Raw genomic sequence first — 23,770 nt, 5'->3', positions numbered from 1 at the left:
ATCTTTTATATATGTACAACACTTTCAAAAAGACAGGTGCAATTAAGCAAATGTGAGAAATACCAATTACATAAGAAAATCATATTTCTAAGGTGTATCTGAGATGTCCATTAACTCCCATCACGGCTAAAAAAGTTTTTAAAGGGGCAAATACATAGCAGAAAAAAATGCAAAGGATAAATGACTCAAAATCCACATAAAGCTCAGTAAATGTCCATTAATGCCCTTCACTGAGCAATCACTGTAGGCTTATCAGTAGAGACTGAATAAAAAGAAAACTTAAAACATGGTTGTGACTTTATGACAGTTACATTCTAAGTTATTACAGACCATAAAATAAAAATAAAAAATCTTAAAAAAATATATAAATTTGTCAAACTGAAAGAACTCACAAAACTAAGTGCTAAAGAGAGAAAGGAAAAAAGAAATGAGTATGCAGGACAGAGTAGTCCATCAAGGAAAAGCTGCTAGAGAAGGAAGCACACTTTGAGTGGCTCCTTATAAGGAAAGGCAATACACTAAAAACTGAAGAGCTAAATTCTAATTGGAGAAGAATCTGAGGGTGTGCTACGTAAACAGGTGTGTCTGTAGTTTTTAATATGTCAGATGTTCAACAAAAGGAGTTTACGGGAGACAAAGTGTTTTGAAAAGTACAGACTGACGCCTGAACAACAAAGGGACTGGGGGTGCCAACCCCCCATGCAGTTGAAAATCCATACATAACTTTTGGTTCCCTAAAAACTTAAGTACTAATAGCCTACTGCTGAGCAGAAGCCTTACCAATAACATAAACCATGGATTAACACAGATGTTCTATGCTGTATGTATTATGTACTATATTCTTACAATAAAGTAAGCTAGAGAAAAGAAAATGTTATTAAGAAAATCATAAGATGGGCACCTGGGTGGCTCACCACCCAGGCTGGCTGTCCAACTCTTGATTTTGGCTCAGGTGTGATCTCAGGGTCATGAGATCAAGCCCCGCGTCGGACTGCAGGGAGTCTGCTTCTCTCCCTCTGCCCCTCTCCCTGCTCACAAGCACGCTCTCTCAAATAAAAAAATCTTAAAAAAAAAAAAAAATCATAAGAGAAAGGTGCCTGGGTGGCTCAGTTGGTTGAGCATCTTGGTTTCGGCTCAGGTCACGATCTCAGGGTCTTGAGATCAAGTCTGGCATCAGGCTCTGCATTCAGTGGGGAGTCTGCTTGAGATTCTCTCCCTCCCCTGCTCAGGCACTCTCTTTCAAATAAATAAATCTTAAAAAAAAATAAGAAAGAGAGAGATAAAGAGAGAAAGGCACCCGGGTGGCTCAATCAGTTAAGCGTCTGCCTTCAGCTCAGGTCATGATCCCAGGGTCCTAAGATCGAGCCTCACTTCGAGTTCCCTGCTCAGTGGGGAGTCTGCTTTTCCCGCTCTCTCTGCCCCTCTCCCAGCCCTGCTTGGTCTCTCTCTCTCTCTCAAATAAATAAACTCTTTAAAAAATAAAAAAAATGAAAATAAATCTAAAACATCATAAGAGAAAATACACTGACAGTACTATACTGTCTTTATCAAAAAAAACCCACATGTAAGTGAACCTGTGCAACTCAAACTTTTCTTAAGAAATAATAATACAATAAAACTTCAGCAATTTAGAAGCCTCCAAGAAACAGTCATTCTGAATAGTTCTACAGATTCCTAAAGATAAAACTAGATGCACCAAAAATGTTTTTAACCACATGGATAGAAATAATTCTATTTTCTTCCAATTTAGCTAAAAGGCTTAAAGATTTAGAGAGCAACTTCCAGAATGTGTGTATCATTGCTTTATCTTCTTTCCTATCTATCTTTCCCATGAACTTGGACAAACACAAACACATTCCTCCCGGGCCACCATATCACAAGACTCACTAAAAACATCTCTTCTAGGGCCTACTAGCTCTGCGTTTTTGGCTAGACGATTCAGTGTTGCAGAGAACTCTACAGTAAGTCCCTCGCTACCTTTGCAGTCAAGCTCTATTCTAAGTACTCTACGTGGGCTTGCTGTAGGCTCTCACTCTTTGTGTAATTTGGTGTTTTTAATCTGCTGTGGATTTAAAAACCAGGAAAACGACACAGAATTAGTATCTTAGGAATACTTATCGGGATCACCTGGGCATTTTTTTTTTTTTTAAACATATACATGGCTGGGCCATGCCCCTAGAGATTCTGAGCTGAGAGAGGTCCATGTGTGTTTCCGCTCCACCAATTATCATGACATACAGTGAGTGGGAGGTGAGAACTACTGCTAGAAAGTAAGAGTAAATGGTCTCTGTGTGAAGCCTAAGAGGTTCTCCTATAATTAAGATACGTTCTCATACTTGCTTCCTATTTCTCAACTATGTCAGATAATATTGTTAAGGAGTACTGTTCTGGGAAGACAGGAGAAAGGAAGTTTACAGAGCATTAACTATGGCAACGGCACAGACTCCACAGCAGGAGTAAGCAATCCATGTGTGGAGGGAACCAAGCATATTCCTTGGACGACAAGTAAACACAAAAGAGAGCCAAAAAATTAAACTTTGGCATTTATAATGAAAGGTAGAAACATTCATCTAATTCGATACAATCAGCAAAAAGAGGCACTGTACATTTTTAAGCAAGACTTAGAATAATACTTGTATAGCTGCATGCAACATGTGACAATAGCTAGAGATCTGAAAAGAATGATCAATCATAAAAACGATGTAATAGTTCAAAGATAAAATAATAAGGGCAAAGAATGTGATACTGAGCAACAGAAATAAAGGATATGTAAAAATTTTAAAATGACAATTACTGCTTATAAATTGACCACAGACACCCTCATCCACAAGATAAGGGTGAGAAATGTTCTGCAACAGTTGGCATATAGTAAGAGATAACAGAAGGACATGACTAAAGGCAAGCCAGAATAACTTAAAAACTATCTCCCTCCCTCCAGATGAAACCCGGTTAATTAAAACCAAATTCAACATAACCATAAAAACGTCAGAATTCAATACTGCTCAAATTCAGAACATGATTTGCTACCTGAAACAGTCACAGTCAATCCCGGGTCAATAATTCCACTGTTTGGCCTCACACAGTACCGACGAGGTGCTGTAGTCTTCACTTTGAAACAGACTTTTCTATCAGATGGATTTCGCAACTTAAGATTTGTAGTGACTACATCTGTGAAGGGGCCTGTAAGGTTTAAAAAACAAAAACAGAAAAAAACATTCATTGGATTCACATATATAAAGCAGAAGTCAAACCGAATGTAATCAATTTTAAAGTATATGTTGAAGTCTGTGCACCTAACTATATCAAAAAACTAACAGTACTTTTTTCTAGGTGGTGGACTTACAAATAACTTTTTCATTCCTTACTATATTTTACAAAATGTCTATATGAACATGTATTATTTCTATCAAATAAAAAGTATTTCCAAAGTTTTCATTTATGAAATAAGCCCACAATTATATTCTTATAGTGTGCTCTTAAACCACATTATTGAAAAGATGGTTTTTCCAGTGGTCTGCAAACCAGTGCAGGTCTTCAAATCCATTTTACCAGGCAAACTGCAAAAATCCCTGCATCTGAAGATACTACATCCAATGACAATAGTGCTCCTGCTTCACTTCTCAATTAGGTTTGATTCATTTACTCATTCGTTCATTTCCTCAAATATCTGTTAAGTGTTTATTATGAGCACTAGGTCAAATGCTCTAGATACAAAGTTTCTAAAGCTTTGGTGATATACCCAAACATGAGATTCCAAGACAAAGAACACAGAAAGGTAATCCACTCCTACCTGAGTTAAGTTAGTCCTAAACTAGTATAACCTCATTTTTTTAAAAAGAGGGTAAAAGAAAGATTATAGACATTTTTTATCTTGGCTGAAGAAAAGCCTGTAAGACATTATGTAAATTAAATTAGACCAAAAAATGAATACCTTTTACATTGGGCACAAAAGATAAACTTAAAAGTATGTCCCAAGAAGAAGCAGTAACTGCACATTCCTAACTAACCCAAAACCAATTTTAAATGGCTTTCAAAGCAATCAGTTTTAAGTTATATTTTTTAAAAAGCAGAAACAGTGAAATCAGAGAAAACTATTATAGAGACTATCTTTATTTAAATAAACAAAAATAAGCATATCTATAAGCAACCTTATAGTATGGAGCCCAGAATGAGAAAATTCTTCAACTCCAGCAGATAGTTTCCCATTTAGTTGAATATTGGAAAACCATCTAAGACAAAGATTTGAAGGGGAACAACAAATAGTCAAATGAAAAGAGGCATTAGGAAGAGTGCAGGAGATGAAAACAGATCTACCTAATGTAACAAGAGGAAAACAGACTTCAAGTTAAGGCCATAAAAGGTACTTATTTCAAGCCCTAAGGAGTGAAATGATCTTACCTTACACTTAAAATTTAAGTTGTAGAACATTTTCTAACAAAGATTTGGAACTCTTAAGAGGGAGAAGACAGAAATAAGAAAACATTAGTAGAAAACATAAAGGGAGAGAAACAGCTACGAAAAAAAATTAATGAAAAATAGCTATTTACATCAACAGGTATGCATGTGTTTTGTTTAAAGTATATATACAAAGTATGATCTTTTGAACAGCTTGCTTTAATTATATGGTAACATTAATCCCTCAATTTGCATATTATTTTACCCCCTTTATTTCTTCAATCCCAAATGCTTACATTTTTCAACAAGCAGCTAATTAACAACTCCACCATACACTAGCGTAAGAGAGGTAAAGAGTAATATTGCAATCTGTCCATTTTGCACTTGAACCCACAATTATCATTGACTACAGACACATTTTAAACTACTGATGACACTAGGAGTCTTAAAAGATATAACATTTCATTTCTTAACTTTCTCAAAATTCATAAATTACTACAGATATTTATTTGAGAATGTATAAATTTTTACAGGACTATTTCAAATAGAACTCTAACATTAGCAATCATGGATTAAAAAAACAATTTCTTAGTAACATGACAAAAGAAACCTTTCACAAAACTTTAATTTTGAACAATCCTATTTTTTATAACATACTTATGTAAGATTTCTTTTAATTCAATTTTTTAAATCACCTCAATTTTAGAGGAAAATACCAATTTTCCAAAATAAGGTAAAATAACAGACTTTTAAAAGTGATTCAGAAAATGACTATATGTCAATTTTCATCAACATATGAATTCTGAAAGAGTACTTAAAATGTATAATGCTTAGAAATCTTTAATAATAGATTGTGGTTGTAAAACAAAAATGCAAACTATCTAAAGATGAAGATAATATGTCTAAAGAAAAATCCCACCAATTTGAAACAAGTTGTTAAATGAATGTATCAACCTTATCAGTACTATGTGAAAATACCCACCTAACAAATGAATAATCCCACGTAACACTGATTTTGAATTTTTCTGTTCCATTGTGTCCCTCTACCTGAGCATCTCAGTAAGAGCTGCTCTCCCAGGGGACAGAGTCTGAGCCCGTTTTCCAGGTTAAAATGGAAACTCAGCAAGTACTGATGAACATTAGCATAAGAATAACCAGATTTAATTGTTCTAAGAAGTCATGGACAAAAACATCTGATCCACTTTTGTGGGTCACAGAACCCTTTGAGAATCTGATGAAAGCTATATACTACAGCCCAAAATGACACAAATATTCACAAAAAATTTACATGGAATTTGGGGAGGAGGGGGTAAGGGTGAGATAGACAGATTAGGGTAGGTGGGGGGAGGGGGAAATGCAGGCTTTGTGAAGAGACAATTCATAAACAAGAGTCTTTCAGGACCTGCACAACAGAAGAAGCCTGGGCAAACACTGTTTCCACAACCATGGGCAGCATTTTACAGCAAAATGTACACAGTTCTTTGCTTTTATCTGATCAAGTTTTATACAGAAGGGAGAAGAGAATGTGCCTTTAAGAGCTCTTTATCAATAATTTGGGTGGGAGGGGCGCCTAAGTGTCTGCTTTGGCTCAGGTCATGATCCCAGAGTCCTGGGATCAAGCCCCGCATGGGGCTCCCTGCTCCGCGGGAAGCCTGCTTCTCCCTCTCACACTCCCCTTGCTTGTGTTCCCTCTCTCACTGTCTCTGTCAAATAAATAAATAAAATCTTCAAAAAAAAAAAAAAAGGAATTTGGGTGGGAAAGGGAAGAACGGGTTGTCAAGGGGTGATCTGAAATTTTCTGCACTATTAAGCTGGTGCTTAATAAGAATAAGTAATAAAGAAATTTCCAACCAAGGGGAAAAAAAGCTACCATATCATAGATCCCTGAACCCTCCACGTTAAAAAGACCTGGTGAAATCTACCTTTACAGACCCTCAAAAATAGAGGAAAAGTTATATAATTTATTGAAAGCACCACAACCAAATCCTAAATCCAAGGGTGATACCCCTCACAGGTATTTCTGTCTGACAGGACTGAGTGAGTGATGCTATGGGCGGGGCGGGGAGGGGGGGGATGAACAGGATATTAGACACAATGCAATGCCTGGGCAGTCCCATACAAAAAAGTATCACGCCTTCATCGTATGGAATTTTCAAATACCACTCCCAGAAATTTCATACTGGTAAAAATCTCTTTTCCAGAAATATTATCTATTGTGTAGAAAAGAAAAAATCTGTTCTCTTTCCTCCAAAACTTGAAAAGGTTAAGTTTACCATTACAGAAAATTATCCTACCAAAGCAATGCTACTCATGATACTTGAATCACAACATACTTATATCAGCAGACATTTGTAGGTGACACACACAATTCTACCCATACGCATAAATTTTCTTATTTTGCTCTTATTTCAAAATGTTAAAGAAAACCAGTCAGCCCTATTCAGATAAATGTTGTGTTCACCTAAATCCAAACTTATTTGTTATTAGGAAGGTTACAAGTATCTGGCTACTTCATCCCCTCTTGTTAAAGTCATGCCCAAACATTTACACTGAAATGCTTATTTCATTATAAATTTCCTTTTTACTTCTCCTTTATGTTATAATTAGGACATTATATTAAAATTTTAAATTTGTATGCTGGTAGGCAATGTTATATATGAATTTCATTTTGAATGGTAAAATGGGCATTAAACAATATAAAATATAAAAATGGGATCTCCTGTCCAATAGGGTTAAAAACCACTGCATTATATCAGATGTCCTGCTTGACTAACTGAAAACTTATCTTTTGCAAAGCTCAGGGTGTTAAACCATTAAGAAAAACAAGTGAATGATAACCATACAGTACAAGGATCAACTTTGCAAGGAATGATGTAGTAACTGGGAGGGTACAAAGAAGGTTTTTACAACAACAGCCAAGTTCTAGTTCTTGTCCTAGGCAGTGATTACATGGATATTAAGCTTTCTGGTAATTCTATAAACCGTACATATTTTTCATTTATGCCAAACAATAATTTTTTTAGAAAAGCTGATCCTTGATGTAACCTAAAAAAAAAGACCTGAAAAAGAAGTGAAAAGCAGTTTTGATGAGAAAGTAAACATCTGAAGCAATTTATATAAAAAACAAGTACTTTTTGAGGACTTCCAAAACTTAATCCCTCTACTTGAGGAAAATCCTGTCAATTGTCTAATGTAAATGCTTAGTTTAACATTTAGAAACAATCACTGAAACAGTTCATTTTAAGATTACGTAATAGCATACTAGTCACCAGTCACAGCTGCCATTTCATACATACTTTCTAGGTTAGAAATTTCACTGTTTATATGTAATAGTATTCCATATAAAACAAGAAAATTCCACAGGGTACAGGTTACATTTACTTGTACTTATCAACTGAACAAAAAAACTATAATCAGAATAACCCCACCTTTTATAATTACATGGTTTGTCTCCTCCTTTAGCCTCATTTTTAAGCAGCCGTAACATTTCCTGTCACTAAGTTTTGTGTCCTAATTCCAGCTACAATTGCTATTGCCAGTAAGCCAAAATCCTATGCCCTGCCCCAAATTCTAAAAATCAGAATTGTAACAGACACAAATATGGCATCTGTGTAAAAAAAAAAAAGTCTGGACATAAATTTGAAGAAAACTGCAACCTAAAACTTCAAAAATGTAGTAAAAGTTTAGGGCAGCTCACCAAGAAGGATATCCCAAGTGGGACAGGTCTGCCTCCTTTACCTAAAAATACTCTTCCTGCACAAAGCGTGCTTTATAATAAGGCTGTATACCTAAAATGCCAGCATGCAGAACAATGACTTCCTTTTAAAAGTGGGACCCTCGGGGCGCCTGGGTGGCACAGCAGTTAGGCGTCTGCCTTCGGCTCAGGGAATGATCCCGGCGTTCTGGGATCGAGCCCCACATCAGGCTCCTCCGCTAGGAGCCTGCTTCTTCCTCTCCCACTCCCCCTGCTGTGTTCCCTCTCTCGCTGGCTGTCTCTGTCTCTGTCGAATAAATAAATAAAATCTTTAAAAAAAAAAAGTGGGACCCTTATTCTCCAAATCTCCAATCTTAAGAAGAACCCCATTATGCTTAAAACAGCTAAACGTGAACTACTCTGACTAAACAAGCTTTTTAAATGTTGTCATCCATCTATATTTTGATATGAATTGCCACTGAAGTTTTCTTGGAATGCCAAGGTGAATTTAGTTGCAAAGAAAACCAAGTTGGGGGAGAGAATAGAAGACAGTAGTTGGCTTGGCTTTTCCCCCAAAATTTTATTGCAAATTTTCATACAAAGAAACTGAAATCATTGTATACAATCATATATCCATCACCGAGATTCAACAATTAACATTTTGTTGTATTTACTCGGAGACTATCAATCTATTTATCCATCTCTCTGTCCACCCATCCATCTTATTTTTGACGCAAAGTAAATTAAAGACATCAGACACCCACTCCTAAACACCCCACTAGAGAATCAAACACCCACTCTAGAGAATCAAATTTTCATTCAGGATAAGCAGTAATATATAGCATACAGCATTTCAGAAACAGAAAAGTCCTCTGAGATGCAGTTTAAGAATAACAGGCAATGTACATGAACATTAATTCATGAACTCTGTGACACCCATTTAGGCTAGCTACTTCCAGGCCTGTTTGGAGATAATTCTCTATGGGTCTCTAGCTAATTTCTGCATGTTTTCAAAGTGGAGGCACTGGGACTTTCATCCAGACTATCTTGTTAAGGATGTATTTAAAGAATGAACAGCGTGGAAAACAATGCCTCCCTCCCGAGGAGAGAACAGGCTTTTTATTGTCCTGTATAATAAAGGTAAGGTCTTCCTCTAGGATAAAAAGGTCAGGTAAGTTTCCATGCAACCCATTAGCAAAGACTCAGATTCCCTACACTTAAGGGCTTCTCAGCTATGATGCAAACCCACTATGTGAGTAGCATCTGCCCAAACTGAACCCCTGTGTGTTGCCCTTTGAGGGGGCAAAGGAAATCAACACAAATATGAAGCTCATGTTACATGCACTGTCATGAATAATAAAGTCCTTTGTCTCTAAACCCAGAAATCTATCTTCTACCAATATTCGTAAAATTGTAGTACACTCAATTTTCAGACCCTTCAGTTCTTAACAAGGTCTTTCTGAGTTCTTGGCTATGACGAACAGACTCAGTTAGTGACCTCCAAATAATTAATAGACAGTGCAATGAACCAAAGCATGAATCTTGGAGAAGAAACATGGCTGACCACAGAATTCACACAGCACATAATCTATACCTTTTCTCACAGCACTTCTCACTTTATTATTTATGTAGATGTCTTATCTCATCCAACTAAACTATAAGCTCCCTAAGAAGAAGCAGTCAATTCATTCCTGAGTGAACTGGAGTAATTAACACAGACTGTAAGTCATAATAGCTGCTTAATACTTATTTGTTGGCTAAATACGCACTGGAAGTATGGTTGAATAGTCACGTGGATTCCTTTTAATTAACATGTAACAAAATAAAAATATGAGAAATATGCATGCTTTGTTTCAAATGCTATAATTCTAGATCTTAAGTCATTTAGGTGAACGATTACATTTTTACTCCTTCATCCTACCTTTATTGAAACAGAATAGGTAAAAATCCTAAAGAGGAAGGCTGGATGCTCAGCTCAAATACCTTAAGTAATGCAACCATAGCAAAGCAGGTGATGACTACACACCAATGTTTCCACAGGTTTTAGCAAATTAACAGCTCTATCACTGATCACACAGTTCTCCAGTTACACAAAAATTTTGCATGTTGAGTACAGTATACAGAATATCTACTAAGATTCTCCACAATAATAGTAGCACGGCAGTAGTAATAACAATAAAAATAGTGCTAACAAGACAAGTTTTCGTAACAGCTAGGCTTTTAGGGCACTCACTGTGTGTCAAGAACTTTGCATGAATTATAGCCCTCATAACAAGCCTACGAGGTAAGACACTGTATTATCCTCCTTTTATAGGTAACTCAACTCAGACTCAGAGAAGTTAAAACACTTGTCCAAGGCCATAAACTACAAAGCAATGGAAGGAGGACGTCAAACCAGGTGTGACACCAGAGCCTGAACTCTCATAAATTCTATAGGTATTTTATGCAAACTACCTAGCTACAGTTGTTTCCAATTCATAAGCATTCCAGGTAGATTTCTACAGCAATAAGCCATGAAACTGCAGTCAAATCATTAATATATGAAAAAGATTTTTAAATGGACATTGTATTTCCCTTGGTCCCATACACAAGTCAACTGAGTATTCCCTGAAATAAGTATCATAAACACTAAGAAAATATCTTATATTTTACATCCAAGCCCTAAAACATTTTCATTAGAATTTTAATAATGAAGTCACCTTAATTTATTTGTGTTTTTTATTTTTTCCAAATACACTGAAATCTCAGACTTGAATATAAGGTCCATGAAGACTTTGTCTTTGGTTCTGTTCTCTACTGTATTCCCAGCAGCTATAAAAATCTCTGGCAAAGCAGGTAGTGAAAAATATTACATTGTACAAATATATTTGTACAAATAAACAGAGTACTACTTTCTGGAAAATAAAAATGAGCCAATTATATTCAAGGTTTTAAAAATACTAACCATTATCTTGTTATAAAATTTCACTAACATTAATTATAAAAATATGGATCCTGACAATAATGTATCATGAATACATGATCAGAATGCCGATGAAAAATCACCAAAATCCACTTAATACAGTAACATGTAGTCATTAAAAAAAAAAAAAGAACAAAAAGAACAAAAAGACAATTTTTCCCATTTAGAATGGGGCTTAAAGTCGTAGTTAAAAGAAATTACCGATAGGAACCCTGTCTTATTTCTTCTGTACCACTTCCAAATAATGTAGTAGTGTTTTGATTATATAGTTAAATACTCATTCATTACCTTCACATGTAACAGCACCTAGGTCAAAAGTCAAAACTTCTATTCTCTTAATTCCTCTGGAAGCCTTTTGGAGGGAGGGGCTAGTTACTGTTATTGATGGTGCACTATGACTTTTGTAAAAATGTAAAGCAGCATGCTGAATTAGAGGCTTCAAATCTAAAACCATTAGCTAGGGGCGCCTGGGTGGCGCAGCGGTTAAGCGTCTGTCTTCGGCTCAGGGCGTGATCCCGGCGTTATGGGATGGAGCCCCACATCAGGCTCCTCCGCTAGGAGCCTGCTTCTTCCTCTCCCACTCCCCCTGCTTGTGTTCCCTCTCTCGCTGGCTGTCTCTATCTCTGTCGAATAAATAAATAAAATCTTTAAAAAAAATTAAAAAAAAAAATAAAAATAAAACCATTAGCTAGGCGAGTGACCTTGAGCAAATCACTTGACTTCTCCAGGGCAGTCTAACCCCACGCATTTTAGCATCAGTAGACAGAATGACCTCCAAGGCTCCTCTGGGCTCTAAAATCACGTGACATATGATCAACTTCACTTGCTTATGGCTTAATCAAAGAATATCTTCTACTCTATGGCAAGATGGCAGATAATTCAATCCTAAATTTTCACAGCTTTATTAGCATTTTGTATAAAGTTATCATAAACATTTTAAAAGTGATTTTTCAGACCTTCTGATGCATAGACTGCTCATTCTGACCTTAACAGTCCCAGTGACAGTCTTGAAAACATGAGGGACAGAATAAACAATAAATTGTCTTTTCACAGAAATGGAACATTCCGATTTGTCACTTTATATAAATTACACCTTTCCATTGTGTAACCTTCTACTTAAGAAAAATAAGATGTACACACACCTAAAAAATTATTTGAAAGAGAACATTTCCATTCAAGGCTAAACATGAAGGATGCTTGATACTTAACATCTTCGTTAAAATAGAAGTGGCTCCATATTTTAAGACTTTAGATAACTTTTTAAAATCTAGATAAGTAGGATGGTAGGAAATAAAAGGAAAATGGATATTTGGGGAGAAACAGAAATAAAAGTTTTTAGCACCATTTACAGATCTAAAACTTGTTAGATTAGAAGCAAAATATTCACAACATGAGAAAATGATCACAATAATATTAACAAAAATACAGGATGTAGGTATGTAGAATTATACACAGAAAACATAAAAAGAAATACACCAAATGTTAGCAGTCATTATTTCTAGATGTAACACTGAGTAATTTTTATTTGCTTTACACTTTTCCAACCTTTTTCAATTCTCTATATTAAGCATTCCATGCTTAGTGTCGAGAATTTTATTATCAGAAGGACTTTTAAAGGTGTATACATATTAGCCTAATTTGTTCATAAAGCTTTTTATTTGCAAAGTGCTGGGGGGAAAACTGAAAAGATTCAGAAAAACACATCTTCTGAAGATTTTATTGTTAGTGAAGTTTTTGGCAGTGCGACAGTACTCAGAAAACAAGACCAAGTGATTCATCTTCCCCAATGTTATAAAAGCAAATTTGGTTTTATAGAGAAAACAACTAAGGGGAAACAAAGATACCCTATACCTTTAAAGGTATGGCACTCTAATTCATGTCAGATTATCGAAGTACTAAAGCAAATACATATAAATGGATATATACGTATGGATGAATATATACGGAAGTACACAGCTACAAAATAAATACTGTCAAAATATAGGCCCATAAGAAACCTATCAAATTATACTGCAAGCTAAGTATTTTAAAGTCCTCTCATGTTAACAATTCTTTAATTAACAGCTCTATTCTTAAAACTGGTAACTGAATTCTTAAAAAGCTAAAATACAGATTAACTAAACTCATTCATTTAAACCTGAATTTTGAAAATAGTACAAAATGTTCATGATTACTCTAGTTGTAGAGAACATTCCAAATGACAGTGAAAAGCAGCTAAGCAAACTATGGCATGTTAATGACAAGTCATCAAAAATATCTATGTGGATGTTTTTTCCATAAAAATATAAGACATTAATCTTCACTTTCCTAAAGTGAATCCTAAAGTGACAATTGTAAGTTGAACATACTTTCACAAATTATGAAGTCCAATCTTGTTTAAGCAATGAATTTGTTATGAAGAACAGAATCATACTTAAGAGTTTATTATAAAGATACAAGGAGTCTCAATGACACAGGAAATGAAGTATAGCTGGTCTTAAAATAAGAGGCTGCAGGGCGCCTGGGTGGTTAGGTTGAGCGTCCAACTCTTGGTTTCAGCTCAGGTCATGATCTCACGGATCCGAGGGATCGAGCCTGGCACCGGGTGCCCCACTCAGCAGGGAGTCTGGCTTGAGAGTCTCTCCCTCTGACCCCTCCCCCCACTCACGCACATGCTCTCTCACTGGCTCTCTCTAAAATAAATAAAATCATTAAAAAAAAAAAAAGAAGAGGCTTCATTCGAGAGAAACGGACTCCTGGGATTACAAGGTCTCTGGCCAGCTTTTCTCCCCCTCTTCTCTCTCAACTAGTTGCTTCTGCTTACACATGGCACACATCAGCCTACTTTAAAGACCTAAAACCTATCATCTACCTATAAGCGTGCTTAAAGGGGCGGCATCAAAATTTTGGCTGGTCAGTCATGAGCATATATATTGGCTGGTGTTGGGTTAGGTACTCACCAGTGAACTAATCAACACCGGGGGAAGAGGGATCCTAAAAATTTATCTGCAGGAGCCATTCTCAGAGATATAAATACCCCCAAACAAATCTACCACACTTCTCACAAGAGAACATCAACTGATGCCAGTAGGTGAGAGCCCCAAGAAACAACACTTTAATATACAATTATGATTTGTAATTTATTACAGGATAGCTATAAATTAGATTTACTTTCAGATGTACATAGTTTTCTGTTTGTCTTTATATAATTTGATTTGTGAACTGTTACCTGGAGCTGCAAACAGACTTGTCTTCTATTTACCTTCCTAAAACTTGCCTTATTATTAAAAAAAAAGAAAAAAAGACCTCAGACTGTAAAAGACTTTGATTATTAAAAATCAAAGGAATACAGGAAGAACAAATGGAGACTTTGGGATCTAATCTTCCAAAGGTATCAAGACTAACAAAAAAATAATTTTAAGTTTTCCTCTCTTATAAAAAGCAACGCATGTCCAATGTGAAGTCCTGGAAAATGCAGAAAGGTAAAAGTATAAAAACAAAAGACACCTGAATCCTAAAGCAGAGCTAACTGACTGTTAACATTTTCTTTCCAATCTTTCTTCCTGCACATATTACCAGAAACGGGCTCGTATCTATGCAACTTTTCAATGAAGGCTGTTACCACTAATCAGCATCACTAAAACTGGGATAACCAGACACTATCTATACCTGATATGACAAGATTCCATCCATGAAGTATTTTTACCAATATAATGAAACCTAAATCTAATCAAGCCTTCAAATCTAAAACCCAATTTACAGGAAACACATTTCAGACATATCTAGAATATGAGACATTCTTTTTTTTTTTTTTTTTTTTTTTTTAAGATTTTATTTATTTGACAGAGACAGCCAGCGAGAGAGGGAACACAAGCAGGGGGAGTGGGAGAGGAAGAAGCAGGCTCCCAGCGGAGGAGCCTGATGTGGGACTCGATCCCAGAACGCCGGGATCACGCCCTGAGCCGAAGGCAGACGCTTAACGACTGCGCCACCCAGGCGCCCCTAGAATATGAGACATTCTAATGAACAACCACCTGATCTTCTCAACAAGTAAACGGTATAATAATAAGAAAAAAAAAAGAGGTGGGAGGAGCAGTGTTTAAAATTAAGACTTGAATACATGACAAATGCAATACACAGAAGACTAAACAGCTAAAAACAGAGGTACAATTAGGGAAATTTCAATAGATTAAATATTAGATGATATTAAATAATTATTTTTGGTTTTAAGATAATGACTATAAGTAATGAAAATGTCCCTTTGTTTATTAGGAAAGCAAGCTCAAGTATTTAGGTCTGAAATGTTTGGTATCCCAGAATCTATTTTAAAACAGAGCAGCAAACATATAAAAAATAAACATAATAAAATCATTAAATTTAAGTATATGAAGTTATTAAATTTAAGTATAAAGGTTCATTACGTTTTTATGAATATTTGAAAGTTTTCATCGTAAGTTTTAAATTTTATCTAGTAACGTGAGTCACAGTTCAGTTAAAATAAACATGCTTTTGCAAATAATAGCTCCCCTCTTATAATCTTCTTTTAAACAACTTTTTAAGATTGAAGAAAAAAGATCCACATTATATTAACATTAATCACCTTCTCCTCTGAAAGGCAGCTAAGACTTCGCTGAAGAGCCCATCAAGGTTAAGATCCAAAAGCACAAGAAAAAGAGAGGTCAGGAAGTGCCTCTGAGAAAATAAAAGGGTGCTTGTTAACACTCTCCTCACAGAATATCTCTGCATGGTGAAAAAAGGTCTTAAAGGAAATTAAAAGGTAACTAATATAGCAAACCAACAAAAAATTACCAACACTAACAATCACAAAATACCAAACTCCAAGAACAAATCAAGTTTACCCAATTCCTTATATGTATTTGTCCACTTATAGAAACATCCACTTATAGAAACTGTTTTCTTTTTGTTCTCAGTAGTCACACATATTCAAAACCTTTAGGGCCAGAACAACATCCAGGAAATCACCTAGTCCTGCCTCACACTTCACAAACGAAAAAAGGTGAAGCACAAAGATAAAAAAAATTTATCTATGGTTAGTCAGCTTTTAACAAAATGCCCTACTATACCTTTTCTGTAACTAAAAAAAAAAAATTGAAAATACAACTACCTGCAAAGGCAGATGAAAAACCCCAGCAAGATGAAAACCATGGAATTATAGGAGAAATCATCGGAGTCCTATCAACACAACCAACGTTTACTGGGCAATCATCCCTGCCAGATCTTGTTACCATGGACGTAAAAATAACCAAGTAGTTAACCCTACAGTTTGGGAGAGAAAAAATATATAAGCATAAATACTATGCAATGTGATTAAGTGCTGATATTACAGATAAGCACAAGCTTCAATAGTGACCTGAAGAAGGAAGGTGGTGACCAACTTGAACTGCAAAAGTCAAAGACGTCACAAAAGGATCTTGAACTGGAGACTGCTTGACAGATAGGAGAACAATATTCTGGAGAGAGCCTGTGCAAAGTCTTGGAACAGCCTGAAGTATTTGGGAAAATGGTTTCATGTAACCAAAGCTATGAAGAGAAATGGAGAGGTAGGCATTGGATTTTGGACTTTTTCCACCTACATAATGGGAAAATGTGCCAGGTTCTTTAACCAAAGGAACAACAGTATCAGGTTTGCATTTTACAAAAGGTAGTTCTAGCAGCAGTATGGAAGACAGGCCGAAGAGAGAGGAACACTAGTGAAAAGCAGGCCTGTCTACAGACTAGTAGAAAAAAGACAAGAGATAGTAGAAAAAAGAGAAGAGATAATCACCTGAAATAAAGTAATTATCCAAAGCCCAGACCTCTCCCTCAATAACATATCCATATAACCAAAACCTACTAGTTACCTTCTCATTAATTATTTTGAAAGGACCTAAACACATCTAACATACCTAATGAGATCAGGACCCTCCTCCTACCACTCTCCCACACACCCCAAATAAAACACATGTGGTCCTCATTCAAATACCCAGTGTTTCTTTTTTTAGCTCAGCGCACAGCACCACCATTCCTCCAGTTATGTAAGCCAAAAATCTTAGAGACATCCAAGATACCTCAACTCTGCATAAGCATATCTAATAGACCACCAAGTTTCACTGGCTTGACCCTCTAACTTTTCACCATCTCCAATACCTCAGACCAAGTTGTCACTTCTTGCCTGGACTGAAGCAACTGCCTAATTCATCTCTATCTCCCCTTAATATTACTTCAAGTTGTTGCCACAGTTATGTTGGTTTGTTTTAAATACAAACGTGATTATCACTCCGTCCCCTCTACCTCCACCATTCCCCCCACTTAAAATCCCTCAGTGGGTTAGGACAAAAACAAAACTCCTTACTACCTACAAACCATTTCCACACTCATGAGATGTTACTTTAACATGTTAAGTAACATTAAATATTTCATGTTCCCTTCTGCCACAGATCTCTGTAAATACATGCAGCTCTTACTGCATTTTCCTTTCTTCTTCACCCAGGAAACTTCTCATTTTTGGAAAATCTTAGTCCAACTGTGTCTTCCCTGACCAGATCAAAGTCTCCTAGTTTACATTTTCATAGCACTACACACCTCTTCATAGCTACATTTCCTTCTTCTGATTACCTGAACTGCCTCATGAAAAACAAAGATCTCATTTTATTCAAAACTGTGCTTATTCAACACTGATAACATATAGCAGAAACTCAGATCTTTATTGTATAATTAAATGAATTAAAATGAATAAATTTAAAAGTAGAGTTGTTTTAAAAGAGATTCAAGAGTTATCTCTGGGATGCAGAAATACAGATTTTAATTAGAAGATATACAGAGATTTCTGGTATAAGTAATCATGATGCCACCAGAAAACTAAAAATACTGGAAGACAAGTAGGCTTGGGTTGTAAAAAAAAAAAAAAAAAAAAAAAAAAAAAAACCATTTGAGGGGCACCTGGGTGGCACAGCGGTAAAGCGTCTGCCTTCGGCTCAGGGCATGGTCCCAGGGTCCTGGGATCGAGCCCCACATCAGGCTCCTCTGCTAGGAGCCTGCTTCTTCCTCTCCCACTCCCCCTGCTTGTGTTCCCTCTCTCGCTGGCTGTCTCTCTCTCTGTTAAATAAATAAATAAAATCTTTAAAAAAAAAAAATTCAAATCCAGATAGTCAATAAGCAATTCTAAAACTGACGACTGTAAAGTCTCAATTAAAATACAAATTTGGGTGTGAACCAACACGTGCAAAGAAAGAGCAAGGAAGAGAAAAAGAAGCCATCAAAACAAAAAGACTGAACAAGGAAAGTTCAGATATAAAGCCAAATCGGATTCTCAGAAACATTAGAAATTAAGAAAAAGCAGCCCAGAAATGAGACAATAAAGACAGCAAAGAAAAGTAGAAGACAATTACACAGAAGTCAAAAGAACTGAGTTTTTATTTTTTTTTTATTTTTTTTTAGAACTGAGTTTTTAAAAAGAGAAATTGTTAATAACATCAAGTGCCAAAAAGATAAGAACTGGAAATGATCAATGTGATCAGCAATCAATAAGCAGTAAGGACAGAAGTAGTACTACAGTGGACAGAAGGTGAGAAACTGGACAGTGAACAGAGACAATTTTTCCAGAAAGTCTGACTGCAAAGAAGATGAGGAACAGAGAGGAACATGTACCAGAAGGAGTTGGGAGTCAAAGAAGTATTTTGTTTGCTTATTTGTTTTTAAAATGAAAGACTTGTGTGTATTTATATGTTTAAAGGAAGAAACTAGTGGCTGAAAACATAAGAGGGAAAATATCTGAGGGAACACGGTCTAAGTATGAGTCATGAGGGATTTTACCTTAATCAACAAAAACAGAACAAGCAAGCCTGCATATAAGAAGGGTTTTTCTTTCTCAGAGGCCAAAGTATGGATGTGTGCAGATGAACAGGTGTTACAAGAGGAGACAGCACATCATGGAGGGGCTTAAAAGCCATATTTAAAAAAAAAAAAAAAAATTGGACTTTTATCCAGCAGAAAATCAAGAGCTCTTGAAAGCTTTTAAGGAATGAAATAATGAGATGTCATCTGTGGCCCAGGGAAGGTGGGGAAATTACCCCAGGGAGTCAATGAAGCCATTGTGAAATAGGAGCTGATCTGAAAAACCTAAAAATGTGCCAAATATCTGCCAAGAGTAGAATTCTACATCCTCGCTTGTACTTCTTAGTAATGTGCTGCTATTCAAAGATGCTCTGGCGGACACATTACAGGTTCCTTGGTTCCTCAGAGAGCTTAATTTTCTTACTGGCTTGATAACTGTTATGGGGCCATCTTCAACACAATGGTTTCAGTCTACTGTCCCTTCTCTGATTATTAGGAGAAAAAAAGAAAGAATACATTCACAATTTAATTTAGCATCTTCGAAATTTCTTACTTCCAACTATTCTCCAAAACTACTAATAGGTAGGAAAAAATAAACTGTATAATACAATTGGAAAATATTTTATAATAGTAAATTATAATAGGACAAAAAATCATCTCAGATGTAGTATCAAATTTCAAATCTGAATTCTAGGTCATATTACTGCCATGGTTTAAACAGAATTTGAAAATATCTACCTCATTTTCTTTACCAAAGCAACAAAAGAGCTGCCTTAATTCATTACACCATTATAAAAGAACCTTCAAATGTTGACAATTGCATAAAACAAAAATGTTTAATAAAATAGGATATTTATAAAAATGTATTAAACTGGCATCTGTTTCTCCATAATTGTGCAAAGTGCTGATAATTCCTATCAAGGATTGTTATGTGTATGACAAAAAGATTCGCTACGTATTCTCAGAATGATTAAATGAGTCGCTCTTGGAGAAACTATCTTAGTCAAATGTAGAGTTCAAAAGAATTCAAATAAGCCTTCTAAAAGATAAGAAACTTTTGCAAACTATCCTTTAACAGACTTAAACTAAAAATTACAGGTGATTTAGGGCAAGTCATAATGAAATGACTTTATATCATCATCAAACTAAGCATAAGGAGACTGGATTCTAAGAGTCTTCTCACTCAGTGTTGAACTGTGCATTGGAATACAGAGAGGTTTCCAAAGCAAATTATTTACCTTTGACTAGAAAAATAACATTAAGAAGGAATCAAATGACACCAAAAGTCACCTCTCCTAATTCATCCTACCCAATCCTCCCCATTATCCCACCCTAGAACAGAAGCACACAACACGTTCTTTTACATCAGTGGTTTAGCAAACAACCACTCCCTTGCCTAACCCTGTTCCCCCAATCCCCAAATAAAAATAAACCTCATCCAAGAAACCTGAGGGGATTCTTTCTTCATACCAGTTCTGCCTCCGTTATAGCACCTACATGCCTTTTATGTGTCCCTTACTAGTCTCGGAGTTCTTCAAGGACAAAGATAAAACCTAACATGTTTCACTGAATGTTTCACCATTAAACTACAAACTGTAAGTCTTTTCCCCCACCTTGTTTAGCACTGAATCTCCAAATATAAACTGCTGAATTACTCAGTTGAATAATCTTAATATAGGGATGGCACAAAGCTTTCAGTAAGTGTTCACTAAATAAGTGGCCCAACTGAGTATGTCTCTATAAATTTTTCAATGAAATACTTTTTTTTTGAAGTCAATTTTAGAAAGTGGTTATTGATGTCCAAACTTTTAAAAATGGTCCTTGTGAATTACTTTCATCCATAACACAAGAAAAACCTGTTCTATAATCATGAATTATAACTCTTCAATACCAAAAACAAGTGAAACATATGAATGTTACTGTGTAGGGTTCTGAGTTGTTTTTTTTAGCTTGCTTCTCCACTCTTAGTAGTCTCTTACTATGGCAACATTACAACTTTTCTAGGGAGACAGCTTCAAATTCTGTGGACATTTCCTGGCCTAAAGCTGGTTTGTAAGGCTTCTAAGTCCCTAGCGGCAATACACACATGGTTATCCAGTAGAGGAAATTTCCTCTGTAAACTCAGCCTGTCAAGAAGTAAAAGCAGAAGTTCTTTTAACTTATCAAAAGAACACACCCCATTATAGGGGTTACATTAAATTCCTCCAACGCCATAGACAATGGCTATCTAAGTAAGGTGATTTCATGATTCCCCAAAGGTGTTTTTTTTTTCTTCCAGCTAAAACTATGTGAAGGGCCACACACATAAACTTGTTACCATAAAATACACTTAGCGCCCCTCAAAATATTTGAGTTGTCTCAAAACCAAATCCTTACTTAACAAGCAGCTCACGTTTGCATTCAAAGAAATTAGCAAAGGTACTAAAAAGTTTGCAAAATAAAAGAGCTATACAATATTACTCTCATAATACTAGAAAACAGTATTTTAAAATTCCTAAAACTATTTAAAACGTTGCCTATGGAAAGCAATTGTTTTTCCTTTGGACTCGATCTTGTACAATAAAGGATTTAATTTGTTTTAAGCACTGGAATAGCCATTTCACATTTCACAAAAACTGCTCTCATCGTAACTGCTGAAACTGAAATACAAGATAATGAATCTTCCAAAAGACGATTCACTTTACACTTTAAACGAAGACAGAAAGGAATCTGCTTTCCATTTTGGATCTCCACACGCTGCCGGCATCCCTATAAAGAATCCAGTTTAACTCTTCCCTAAAGTACCCTACATACTGAAAACCAAATGGGCCAAAGAGCCCTTTAGTATTCCTGAGGGATCACCAAATCGGACTAATAATTTATCAAAGGCATTGCTACAAAGTATATCAAGGGCGCTCCAGAGCTGAGTGACACCTCATCAGCCTTCTCATAAACCGCAAACGTAAAGGCAAAAATCCCCAACACTGAAGATTCCGCAGCAAAAGAGCTAAGCTAAAGAGCTAAACAAGAGCAAACACCAGGTCCGCCCTACGCGGAAGGTGAGCTGAAATGTCATACCTGAGGACCAGGAAGACGTCTACTATTAACCTACTACTATCAATTCCCGGGCTGACGCATAGCTTTCCTGCCCGCACGCGCTTGGGTCTCTGCCAACACAACCGGGTAAGTCATAACCAGAGGACTTCATGGGCTTCTCCGCCTCCCTAGCGCTCCTCGTACCTGACAGCCGAATTCTAAACAAGGTAAAAAGGTAGGCACCAACACCCTCTGCGAGGGCCGAGGGCCGGCTCCACCCAGCCCCTGCTCAGGGCCAAGAGGTGGTTCTCTCTCGGAACCGAGTCCAGGGCCGCCGTACAGCCGCCTTGCCTTGCCTCGCCTCCCACCGCCGCTGACAGCCGGCGCCCGCGACCGACGCACTCGCGCCACCCCCAGAACCCCTCCTTCCCGCCGCAGACCCGAGCGCACGCTCTAAGGTCACCGCCCACCCACACCCTCCCAGACAACGCCCGACGGCCCTCGGGGGCCAAGGACGAGTGCCAGGCGCGGGCAGCAGCGCGGGCAGCACCCGGGAGGCGCCCCCGCGGGACCGCAAGATGGCGGCTGTGGCGGCGGCGCCAGGGCCGGGCCCCTCCGCCTCGCCCCGGCCGGCGCGCGCATCCAGCCGCGAGCGGGCGAGGGAGGGAGCGGTCCGGGCGCGGGGCAGGCAGGCCGAGGGCCGGAGCCGGGCGCCGCCGGAGAATGGAAAGTGCCGGGGCGTGGGGGAGGGGACGCTCACTCGCGGCCCGCCGCCGACCTTCCCTCGACCCCCCCACCCACCCTAAATCACGTCGTCCGCCCGCCCCACCCCGGGCAGCTGCCCTCTCCCTCCTACCTTTGAATTTGAGGTCTGTGGGCGGGTCGAGGACCAGGATCTGCTCGTGCTTCGCCATGGCCCCGGAGGCGGACGCCATCGGAGAGACAGCGCAGAGCGGGGGCGCGCCCGCGGCGACGGTTTGCTGGCTGGGGGCGGGGGACGACGGTGGCGCCGGCTCGGCCGAGCTCTATGATGGGGCCAGCTCACAGCTCCCGAACCCCCGACGCCTGCCGCTCTGTGGCCGGGCCACTGGGCCGCCCGCTGGGTCAGCAGCTCTGGGTCTCACAACTGACTCAACCCCACACCAGCCGCCGCGGCCACGCGCACTGCGATCCTCGGCACCCCACGTGACGGCCTCTGCGTGCCTACGTGCGCGCCCCGGCGGCCAGGAGCCCCTAGCGCTCGTCCCGCCCTCGAGTCCTGCCCTGCGCGGCGCCGGCTGGTGCGCCTGCGCGCTCCGGGTCTCGCGGCCGCTCGGAGCTCGAGCTGTCAAGGGAACGGGTGTGGACAGAGGGCGGAGCGAAGTTCCGTGGCACCGATGCAGTGCGTACCACAGGGCAGAAGGGCGAAATCCTCGGACACGTTTAGCTCCGACTGCGAAACTGGAGAGCCTGCTGTAGCAGCGCATCACCGTCTTCCAAGTGGGAATGCCTAACAGAAGGAGTGTTCAGGCTCACTCACTACAATTCCCAGCATGCCACTGGGGCCTGCTCCTTTTGCGGCACTGCGCGATGCTTGCTGGGAATTGTAGTAGTGACTGTTTGTGGGCGGGAAGGATAATGAGGTCCGTTGGAGCCGAATGGGGTGGGGCGCGCTGACACTCATTTTTGCCTCTCAGAGAGCGTCTCGCCTGCGCTGAAAAGAAGGAAAAAAAAAAAAAAAAACTTTTGAAAACTGACCTGAGGTCGCCCGCCTAGAAATATAAAATGTGCCCTGAGGAAAACAGGCCGGGATTTGTCAATTTGTTCTCTAAATCTACCCATCCCTCTATTGATAGGGCAACATTCTCTGTCGGATTCCAGTCCAACGTCTGCTGCTTCCTGAATTCAATCCA

The 23,770-nt window shown here is 38.2% G+C and overlaps 1 protein-coding gene across 2 annotated transcripts in view; it reads right to left on the bottom strand.

The window, feature by feature from the left end:
- VAPA (VAMP associated protein A) overlaps positions 1 to 23,163 on the bottom strand; it is a 42,610-nt gene extending 19,447 nt beyond the window's left edge. Inside the window, exons 1-2 of one of the 2 annotated variants that reach the window (XM_026495984.4) lie at positions 22,735 to 23,163; positions 3,028 to 3,180 (exon numbers count right to left, since the gene is read on the bottom strand). In XM_026495984.4, coding sequence (XP_026351769.1) covers positions 3,028 to 3,180; positions 22,735 to 22,813 — 232 coding nt within the window. In that variant the 5' untranslated portion in view covers positions 22,814 to 23,163. The remainder of the gene's footprint in view (positions 1 to 3,027; positions 3,181 to 22,734) is intronic. The other variant, XM_026495983.4, reaches the window with a different exon arrangement.
- Positions 23,164 to 23,770: the final 607 nt, after the last annotated feature.

This window comes from Ursus arctos, unplaced genomic scaffold (assembly GCF_023065955.2).
Source record: "Ursus arctos isolate Adak ecotype North America unplaced genomic scaffold, UrsArc2.0 scaffold_17, whole genome shotgun sequence".
Classification (NCBI taxonomy): domain Eukaryota; kingdom Metazoa; phylum Chordata; class Mammalia; order Carnivora; family Ursidae; genus Ursus; species Ursus arctos.
This window is presented reverse-complemented; position numbering and strand designations above follow the sequence as displayed.